This window comes from Pteropus medius, unplaced genomic scaffold, assembly GCF_902729225.1.
Source record: "Pteropus medius unplaced genomic scaffold, Ma_sr-lr_union100, whole genome shotgun sequence".
NCBI classification, from domain to species: Eukaryota; Metazoa; Chordata; class Mammalia; order Chiroptera; family Pteropodidae; genus Pteropus; species Pteropus medius.
In genome coordinates, this window is record NW_024350927.1 from 6,158,604 (window position 1) to 6,168,891 (window position 10,288).

The window sequence follows — 10,288 nt, forward strand, 5'->3', positions numbered from 1 at the left end:
CAGATGAAAAACAGACTTCAGCAGCAGGTCCAGTAACCGCCATGATTTCAGAGTAAGGGGCTTCGCGACGATTCTCGTGATGCCTGCACGATGTGATGTGACGAAATAGCAGCGATTTGTGTTGATAACAAAGTTGTCGTTTCTGCTAATACCGCTGTGGCTTGTGGGTGACTGTTCATAACCAAAGGGAAAACTCAGTACCAGAAATTAGCGAAAATAAGCTTGTAATTTTCCCCGTCCAAGTTCAGGGACCCTCAAGGCTCACGAGCCTCACATTAGTCCTTGCACATGACTCTGTGTTATGCCACTGCAAGGTGTCACTGTCACCACCTGTACCTGCTAAATAGGCCCTTTCCCCGCTCCCTACGGAAACATTGTACCGTGAGTTGGGTTAGAAATTTGTGAAAGAGGCCAGTTCCCAAGACAGCTTTGCTGCTTTGGGGAGAATTTGAATTTCATAATTTTCCTGCCGATCCTTGCAAATGAAAAGGAATAAGACAGTATTTTAGAGTGAACCTCTTCGGCGGATTCCTGGATTTAATTTTGGTGTCAGTTCATCCATGAGGAAGTGGACCATGAGACCAAAGAATGAAGAATAAATTATTAGAGAGAGGAGAATTTTTTTAGTTGCTGTTCTTAAATTTTCAATTCAAATTTGCTCCCCGAGTTAAACAACAATTTCTGAGTAATTATTTAAAAAACAAACCTGAATACGCGTGCAAACCTAAACGTTACACTCTGGGCGCTTTGTTCCTCGGCCGCAGTGAAGCCCCGCGTGCCACCGCCCTGCCTGCCTTGGTTCCTGTTCACTGTCACCGCATCTCGGCCACCGAAGTACTTTTCTCCTTATTTCATCTCTTTCGACCTCGGCCCTCTCAGCCTCCCCAGCCCGAAAAATCTGCCTAAATTCCCAGACCAAACACAAATTTGAAAACTTTAGTAAACAGGGAGGAAGACGTCCATTCTTGCTGTCAGTGGATTTGAAACCACTTTCCTTAAAATTCACCGTGGAGAGCGTGGGCCGAACGAAGTGAGTTAGAGGAACCGGAGGGGCCGTGCGCTCTGGGCCCGCCTGCCCCCACCCCAGTGCTTCCCGCAGCCTGTGCCTGGCGACCGCAGCAGAGCAGAGCGTGGCTCCTGCAGCCCGATCTGGAGAATGGATGCTGCGCTCCGTGCCTGGGTGGGCCTCCCGGGCCTGCCCTTCGCTCAGCGCCTGGGTGGGGGGCTCGAGGAGCCCCAGGCCCCCACTGGTGATCACCGGTTTCTCTGGGCAAGTTCCTTCACCTCTGCCCTCCCCTCCGGTTCAGAAAAAAGTGGTTGAAAATGCCCTCTTTCCTCTGTCACTTGGAGGTTAAAGTCCGGACCGATGTGAACTTATTTTGAGCTTTCGAAAAAGACATCTTTTGCAAGCTTACCACATACCAGCCTTCCGACACTTCCGTGTGCCGACCCTTCATGTCTGCACAGCTGTCTTCCCTGTTAAGAAAGTGCTGTGGGGCCACGCGCGGATCGGTGTCACTTGTATCTGGCACTTCTCTGCGGTCAGTGTAAGCACCACCTCACAGTGGCCGACCCAGCAGCATGGTGCTTTTATTCATCCGGTTTTGAATCCACCCTATGCTTTGGCAAGGCGGGTGTGGGGTGGTGGCATAAAGGAAGCCTACAGAGAAGATTCGGGGTGGTAAAATATCGCTTCCGGGAGAAGGCGGTCCAGTACACCTTGCTTCCCGGTGGAGTACGTGCCGTGCCCCGAGGGGGATTTTTCTCCTTGCGGTTTGTTATTTGGCAGCTTTAGAAAACTTAATTTTTACCATCTAGTTCGAAGAGCCTAACCTGGAGGTCCTTTTCTGTTGTCTTTGTCTTGCTTTTTTTCTACAGAGTATTCAGGAGTTGAAAGTGACAACGAAACTGAGCCTGTGCCTGTGGCTTCTGCAGGTTGCTGGATTTTTCTCCCTACGGTTCACTATTGTTTGTGTTTCATTTAAAGACGACACATCGATTCATTCCACGTTTTGCATGAAACGCCCAGATTGCATTTTGGCCCCAGACTCCATTTGAGCTGCTGCTTGGCCTTTCCCCGCCCCCCGACCCCCCTTCCCCAGTGGCTTCGTGGTCTCTCCCTCCTCTCTGCCCGCTCTGATCCCAGTCGAAGTGACGGGCAGGTGACTCATTAATGCAATGCACTGATGGGATTTTTATTTTTCTCATCAGATTTTACCCTGATCCCACCATACGAGGCTCCCCACTGGAATCTCGTAGGCCAGGTTTGGGGGGTTCCTGATTCTCATGTGGCTGACCCACGAGGCAGGAAAAGATTTGTTTTTAGCTACTTGGTCCTGACCGAGACTAAATTTTAAATATACGTTTCTGAGAAATCCCAGTCCCCAGCGGTGATCTGCATGTCCGGCGTCCTCAGCAGGAATGAGACCAATGCCGGGAATCGGTCTCATCTCCTTTGTCAGTGCCGAGCGCCAAGTGCGGTCGCACCTGTGTTTGCCTCTTTGCTGCCGTCTGTCGAGGGCCGTTTTCTGGGTGTTTCCTGATACCCTCTTCACTTCCCAGCTGTCCTCAGTAGCAGGAGACAGGCATGATGGGACTCAATAAATTAGCCACCTGAAAGGCCTTGCTGTGAGGCTTGTAGGTGTAGGGTGGGTTTCAGGCCTTTTATCTGTCTAGTTATGTGTGTGAAGGTTCACCCCCAAGTTTGGATGTATCCCCGAGTATGCTCAGCCATAAAAGCAGCCCAGAGCATGAACCAACTGGTTGATAGACAATGGTCGAAGAGGCTGGTGCTGGTGGGAAAGGTCACTTGCACACCATGGTGACAGGTGTGGGCTTAGGCCACCCTTACCAGCAAGTGGCCAGATGTGTGTGGACTCGTGGACTTCTTGGTTTCCGGGCTTCGGGTGAGGGGCCCCCAACTCCTCTCCCCTGCAGTCCATGTGCATGACCATAAATGATTTAATTTCTTCATAGCGCTTCCATGTAGATTGCAAGGCTAACGGGACTTGGTCTGAACTAACACGCATGTCCACCCATCGAGCTGCCACCACCGGTAACACCACTTTAAGAAGGGAAGCAGGAGGCTCTGGGCTGCAAGCATAACTGCCTGCCTTTCCCCCCATGTTCCACAGGTGGTGACCTGCGCATGACCCAGTTTTTCCGAGGTGACCTGGCTGGCCTGACAATCCGTTCTGGGAAACTGGCAGACAAGAAGGTGATCGACTGTCTGTATACCTGCAAAGAGGGGCTAGACCTGCAAGTCCCCGGAGACAGTGGCGGAGGTGTGAAGGTGAGACTGGCATTCACCTGCACGACATTCACAGACTTCTAGACCAGAGGTAGAGGCTGTTGGCATGAGGATGGACCTGTGGTTGATCCTGAGCTATTTTTACTCATACACTTTTCTGACGTGATATGTGTGGGGTTTTTTTCTCGCACCAGTCGACTACCCCGGACACTGGCTCTCCAGGTGTCCTACGATTCCCTTCTGACACCACCTGGCTTCAGCTTCAGATCCCACAGGCGAAGGGCTCAGTCTCATGGGACTGTCCCAACTTCAGGTGCTGGTTGTGAGACTCGGGCCCTTGGGTTACCTGCACTCTGTCTGACTGGGCTCCAGACTCGGGTGTTACCACATTCTCCACACCCTCCTCCCTTTGAGGTTCAACAGTTTACTAGAACTGTTCAGAAAATGCCAGAAAACACTTAACCTACTGTTACCGGTTTACTATAAAGGATGCAACTCAACCCAGCGTAAGAGCCACACAAGCCAAGGACCTGGGGCGGAGCCCGGAGCCTCCACGCCCTGCAGGGTGCCACCCTGACATGGGTCACTGGCCGCACACCCCCAGGCCCTGTTGTCAGGATTTTTATGGAGGTCCCATTACACGGGCACGAATGATTAAGTCCTTGGCCATTGGCATTGACTCAACCTCCAGCCCCTCTCCTGTCCCTTAGCTCTGGGGATGAGGTGAAATTTCCAGCCCTCCCATCTCATGATTGGTTCCTCTGGCAAAAGTCCCCATCCTGAAACTATCTAGGACCCCACCAAGAGTCACCTCAGCCAGAATAAACCCTGGAGTGGTTGGGAGGGGCTCGTTGTGAATTGTAAAAGACGCTCAGATTGTCACTTAGGCAATCCCTAGGGTTTTAGAGGCTCTGTGCCAGAAACCAGGGACCGAGGCCAAATGCATACTTCTTATACCACAGGTGGGTTTGCCCCTTAGACTCTTACCATCACAGAGGAGGGTCTGGGCCCCGCGATCACGTGAGCTGTCCTTCTCCAGGCCACCAGCGCAAATCTACCCCAGCTAGTCCTCTTGGCCAGAGTGCTCCTGATTTCAGCTCTTGCAGTCAGAGCCTCATGCCTCTCCTCTCTCTCTCTGGCATGATTTCAGATTGAAGCCAACCCCAGCCAGTCGATGCTGACTTTGGAGGGAGAGGATGTCAGGGAGTTGGAGAAGGCCGTGCAGCACGTCGCCTACCTGAACTCCCGGCAGTTCCCCACACCTGGGATCCGGAGGCTCAAACTCAGCAGCACCGTCAGGTACCTGCTGACTTTTCACAGTAACCGTCTGCTCGCTGATCCTCGAGAAGGAAACGTGTGTGCTTAGGTGTTTAGACGACCCCGCCTCCCTTCCGTGAGGAACGGTGGCCGTCACTCGTACCGGAAAGTCTGAACGATGTCTTTCAGTGGTTTGGGGGCACATCCCGAGAGTGGCCGCCGTCGTCCGTATTTGTGGCATCCGTGTGTGCCACCTCCACCTGCCTCTCGGAGCCCTGACCTGGCCTTCCCTTCCCCGCTGGCAGGTGTTTTAACGAGGCCGCCTGCATTTCAGTCCCCCCGGTAGACGGCTGCGTGATGGTTTTGCAGCCCGAGGAGCCCAAGATCAGTCTGAGCGGCGTCCACCACTTTGCTCGAGCGGCTTCCGAGTTTGAAAGCTCGGAGGGGGTTTTCCTCTTTCCCGAGCTTCGGATCATCAGCACCATCACGCGGGAAGTGGAGCCCGATGGCGAAGGGGACGAGGACCCCACAGGTGACAGCCCCTGTTCCCGGGGTGGCAAGAACCCTGCTCCCCGCCTGGGCCCTTCGTCTCTGGGGTTCGGGAGATTGGGTGCCTGCTGCTGCTCTGGGTGTGCCTCTGCAATCCGGCCGGGGCCAGAGTGCATTCTCCCTTGGGGAACCCACCTGGAGGGGCCTTCGCTGTCCCCGAGGAGGTCGAGGACGACACTGTTGCAGGAGACACTCAGTGTCTCACACCTGGAGCTGCACCTCTGCTGGCTGCTCAGCCCGCATCTCAGGCCTTCCCAGTGGTCAGTGCTCCTAGGTGCATCAAGTACCCCCTTTCTTGAAACTGACTCTCCCGTTCCTCCGTCACCTGTCCTTAAAAAGACTCTGTGACTTTGAGGATGAGCCGGCAGGCTGTCAGTGTGACGAGCCTCTTTGGGCTCCGCGGCCTCTGCTATTTCTGGGTGGGCTGTTTTCGCAGTTCAAGAGTCCCTGGTGTCTGAGGAGGTCGTGCACGACCTGGACACCTGCGAGGTCACAGTGGAGGGGGAGGAGCTGAACCCGGAGTGGGAGAGCCTGGAGGTGGACGCGGCTCGTCTGCAGCACAGTGGCATCGAGGCGAGCAGCTCTGGCCTGGGCATGACATTCACAGGTGAGAGGAGTGGGGCCCGTCAGTCTGGGGGCGCCGAGCCTTACCCCGCATCTGGAACTCAGTGTCGTGGAGGAGATGGGAGTTGGGCTGCTAACCGGGGTCAGTGCCAGCTACACGTGTCCTGCCAGGCAGGACGAGGACGTGCAGGCCCTGCCCTGTGTCCTGCCCTTACGAGAGGTAGAAGTCAGGCACGTGGCAACACAGCCCGAGAGGGAAGACCCCCCCGCGCCCCCGCACACTTTGCACTTGTCACTGCGGTGGGAGAGCCAGAACGTGTGGCGGGCTCGCTCAGGCGACCCAGAAGCCTCTCTGCAGCCTGCCTTGGCCCTGGTCCCGGCCCTGCCCCTGCTCCCGGCCTCCACCACCAGGCCATCTTCTCACGTCCACCCGCAGGTGTGGACACCATGGCCAGCTACGAGGAGGTCTTGCACCTCCTGCGCTATCGGAACTGGCACTCCAGGTCCTTGCTTGACCGGAAGTTCAAGCTCGTCTGCTCGGAGCTGAATGGACGCTACATCAGCAATGAATTTCAGGTGGAGGTGAGTGCGGAGCTTCCGTGGAGAAAGTCCCCGTGCGCGGCCCTGATGTTTGGAAGCACCGATTTTTAGGGCATTTGTGGTGGCAGCTATTCAGGTTCGTCCCAGGGGCCTGCGGTGAATCAGACCTGTGCAGGTCGGGGGCAGGTGACACGTGGACAGGCGGGGTGCCGTGCGGCGGTCCCCTTTGACAGGCTGCCTCAGCCCAAGGGCCTGAGGGACACTGGGATCGGAGGTGGTGCAGACTGAGGGACAGGGGTAAGGTAGTTTCTTGAGGTTGGACAGCACATTAGAGAGAGTGGTGGCCGGGGAGGCGGAGGCCGTTTGTAGTTGTAGACAGCGGCCCTGCTGTGGGTGAACCTTTGCCCCAGGTGAGGGCCACCGATGTGGGGCAGCCCCAGGCCGGGCTGCCGTCTGCCGAGCCCAGTGGTGGTGACTCGGGCCATAGTGGCCGGAGGGCACCCGTCCTCCTCTGAAATCTTCAGGGGCCTGCGTCGCAGCTCCGTTATCACTCGATTCCTGTGATCTGGGGACAGGGACCCAAAGCAATCAGATGTCTGCACTGTGACTTCCCAGCAGAACTGACGAGTGTTTTATCTGAGCCAAAGGGTGACAGTTTTAAAGGAAAGAAATGGTCACTTTGTGCTCTTCCGCGTGGCTGTGGCTTTGGGGAAGGGAGGGAACGGCCGGTGCCGGTCTGCTCCAGCGACGGGGTGGAGGACCGGTGGCGGCGTTGTGTGTTTCCAGCGTACCGTGGACGGGTCCTTTTATAAAATACGATAAAAACGAATTAGAACAGAGACACGACCCTCGGACGTGTGGCGGCGTCAGGCTGTCGCAGTGGTTTCTAAGTGCTCACTCCGCTTGTCCGCTCACCAGCCCCGATCCAGGGCGCGCTTGGGGCAGCACGTCGGGTCCTGAACCGTGTGTCCATCCCAGACACGTTCCGGCTGCCATTGTGTTTCTGCTGCAGGTGAACGTGATCCACACGGCCAGCCCCGTGGAGCACGCCAGCCACATGGCCGCACAGCCACAGTTCGTACACCCTGAGCATCGCTCCTTCGTGGACCTGTCGGGTCACAACCTGGCCAGTCCCCACCCCTTCGCAGGTAGGACTGTGGGGCGGAGCCCTGACCTCAGGGAGGCTCTGGGCGGACACCCTCCCTGCCCTGAGCCCAGCCCCTCCCTGCCCTGAGCCCAGCCCCGGCCCAGAACAGCCACCGGCCAGTCGGGCCGTGAGTCCCTGTCACACGGAGCTAGAGCGCTGCCAGGACGGACTCGCCCTTGGCCCGGATCTCCAGCCTGTGCCGAGCCTCTGTGACCCTTCTCCTGTCCCCCAGGGGTCAGACGGAGCTTGCAGCGTCTGTGCAGGAGGTCAGGGCCGGGCGGCCCCCTGGCTTCGGGTTCGTCGTCACAGCCCCGTTCCGTGTCTCTCTCTCGTTGCAGTTGTCCCCAGCACGGCGACCGTCGTGATTGTGGTGTGTGTCAGCTTCTTGGTTTTCATGATCATCCTGGGAGTGTTCCGGATCCGCGCTGCTCATCAGCGGACCATGCGGGACCAAGACGCCGGCAAGGAGAACGAGATGGACTGGGACGACTCCGCCTTGACCATCACCGTGAACCCCATGGAGGTAGGCGCGGACGGGTGGCCTGTGACCGAGAACCCCTCTGCAGGCCGGGGCAAAGCTGGGCTCGCCTCAGAGGAGTGCCACGGCGTCTCTGCGTTTGCATGCTGCACGTGCGTGCTCCGCGTGACCATGCTGCGGGGCGCAGGTGGCCCTGTCTCCCAGGAGGGTAAACCGAGGCCCAGGGGGACCTTGTTCAAGGTCATGCCACCGAATAAGAGTACAGACGCACACTTCCCACGTGCACAGACCCTGAGACAGCTTCCGGCACGGTCCAGCTCTCTCGCTGCCGTGTGACACGGGGAACCTTTAGCCTCACGTGGCTGTCTCTTTGTCAGACGTATGAAGACCAGCACAGCAGCGAGGAAGAAGAGGAGGAGGAGGAGGAAGAGGAGAGTGAGGACGGCGAGGATGACGAGGTCACCAGTGCCGAGTCTGAGAGCAGCGAGGAGGAGGGTGGGGAGCACGGAGACCGGCAGGCCGTGAGCAGGCAGCAGCAGCTGGAGTGGGACGATTCCACCCTCAGCTACTGAGCTGCGGCCACGCCCTCCGCGCCTTTGCCCCACTTGAGGACCATTGTCACCGTCGTGCAGTCCCAAGGGTCCATGATGTACAAATCATTCTGGCCAGTAGGTCTGCGGACCCCCCTCGCCGACCGTCTGCCGTGCTTGGCGTGTAGGACCCTAGGCACCCCCCACCCCCGCCTGGATCTCCCTTAAGTTATGGGAGGGGCTGACACCTGCTCTCTCCTGTCACCTCGCTCTGCGTGGCCCCCTCGTGCTGCCTCCAGGAAAGCCACAGTGACCGGACTCACTGACAAGGGGTTAAAGTCACTCACTCCCACCGGGTAATCCCTTTTCATTTTTTTTTTTAAAGTTTTTACTTTTTCCAAGCTAGTGCATGTATAAAGTGGCAGAACGGGGGTTAATATGTAGATGATGAACTTTTTAATATTTTGTAAATAAATTGGGAGTCCTCACGTCCTCTGTGTTAGTGTAACCCAGGACGGGAACGCAAGTGAGGGCGAGACCCTGGGTGCAGGGGAACCAGCGGGCTGCCGCCACCTCCCCGCCCCAGACAAGGAGGAAGGGTCACTGGGACAGTTCCCAGCCTCCGGTGTCGGTTTGGTGGGTGGCCAGGGCAGTCGGGGGCAGGGATCTGTGTGCTGCTTGGTGGGAGGGGACCAGACCAGGAGCCCTCTGGGGAGGCTGGAAACGGCCAGGCCTTGTCTCTGGGGCTCTTCCCATTTCCCGTGTGGCAGTGGGGTGGGGAGCTGGGGTCCCCAGGCTCTCGCACACAGCTCCCCGTGCAGGCACCGGGACTTCCTGTGCTCAGCCCTGGGTTCACTTAGACATACGTGTCCTTGCTGGTGAGAGGACTGTGTGGGTGTGGTCTGGGGACAGCAGCAGGCCAGGATGATCCACGCTCGGGTCTGGGAGTAGATTCCCTGAAGGGACACCCCGCGGCCCAAAGGCAAAGAACTAGGTTCCTGCAAGGTGCTCTCCTGTCCGCCCCGGAACCCCAGGGGTGGCGGCCACTCTCCAGGAGTGAGGCGCCCGCTGCCGTGCTTGGTGGCGAAGGGAAGGGAGAGGACAGCCCTGAGCTAAAACCCCTACAGCACTTTGTTTTTAATTTACGTGTAAAATTTTAGATTTCTAAAACGGGGGGGAAATAATTTTGAATCCTGTTCTGTGATCATAACTGCTAGTTTCGAGGACACTGCCCGCTGTCTCCGTGTCGTGTGTGGCCCTCCCTCCATGTATTGTCACTGTAGCTGCTTAGACAGTGGACAGATGCCGTCGCGGAGACGAGGCGTCCGCGTGCTGTCCGTAGCCGCCGTGAGCCCAGCCTTTCCGATGTGTATGTCGCTAGGTCAGAAAGCATCTCCACTCCAATAAAGTTCTGGTTCTAACTCCGGTGGTGAGTGTCTGCTTCCATCTCGTTTCTGTTTTTAAGCCTGCGTTCCTTGTTTTTTTGAGCCGAGAACGTAACATAAAAGGGCTTTTATTTCTTTCAATCTGCTTTTGCCTCTCATTTCAAGGTTTCACAGGGTGCTGGCCCTCAGCCGCTATCAGTTACCACCTTCCCCATACAGAAGAAACGTGAAATGATTTTTTAAAAATAGACAACATTATCCTCACCAGGCTCATGGGCCGTGCGCCCACCGGAACTCGCTCTGTACGTGCAGAGTGCGCGCCAGGGAGCTGCCTCGTTTAAATAAATAACAGGGAGACTAACAGGTGAGCTGGGTCTGAGGAACTCAGCACCTGCTCGGGAACAAGGGGTCAGTGGTGCTCTGGGGGAGACACGATTGCACCGCTGCTTCTAACCAAGACGAAGTCGGCTCCTCAGCTGTGGACAGGGCAGCTACTCCTAGCTCGACGGAGCCTCACAAGGCCTTTGCAACATCAGCAGTGTTGCCTGGCAGGTCTCAAGTGGGCAGCTAATACAGCAGGATCCCCGT

General features: G+C 56.8%; 1 protein-coding gene across 4 annotated transcripts in view; it reads left to right on the forward strand.

Moving 5' to 3' along the window:
- Positions 1-9,736, forward strand: part of CLSTN1 (calsyntenin 1) — a 56,515-nt gene extending 46,779 nt beyond the window's left edge. Inside the window, exons 11-19 of one of the 4 annotated variants that reach the window (XM_039842284.1) lie at positions 1,879-1,935; positions 3,135-3,292; positions 4,401-4,549; positions 4,813-5,039; positions 5,493-5,663; positions 6,057-6,202; positions 7,173-7,308; positions 7,646-7,830; positions 8,163-9,736. In XM_039842284.1, the coding sequence (XP_039698218.1) occupies positions 1,879-1,935; positions 3,135-3,292; positions 4,401-4,549; positions 4,813-5,039; positions 5,493-5,663; positions 6,057-6,202; positions 7,173-7,308; positions 7,646-7,830; positions 8,163-8,357 (1,424 nt within the window). In that variant the 3' untranslated portion in view covers positions 8,358-9,736. The remainder of the gene's footprint in view (positions 1-1,878; positions 1,936-3,134; positions 3,293-4,400; positions 4,550-4,812; positions 5,040-5,492; positions 5,664-6,056; positions 6,203-7,172; positions 7,309-7,645; positions 7,831-8,162) is intronic. The other 3 variants (XM_039842286.1, XM_039842288.1, XM_039842287.1) reach the window with 3 other exon arrangements.
- Positions 9,737-10,288: the final 552 nt, after the last annotated feature.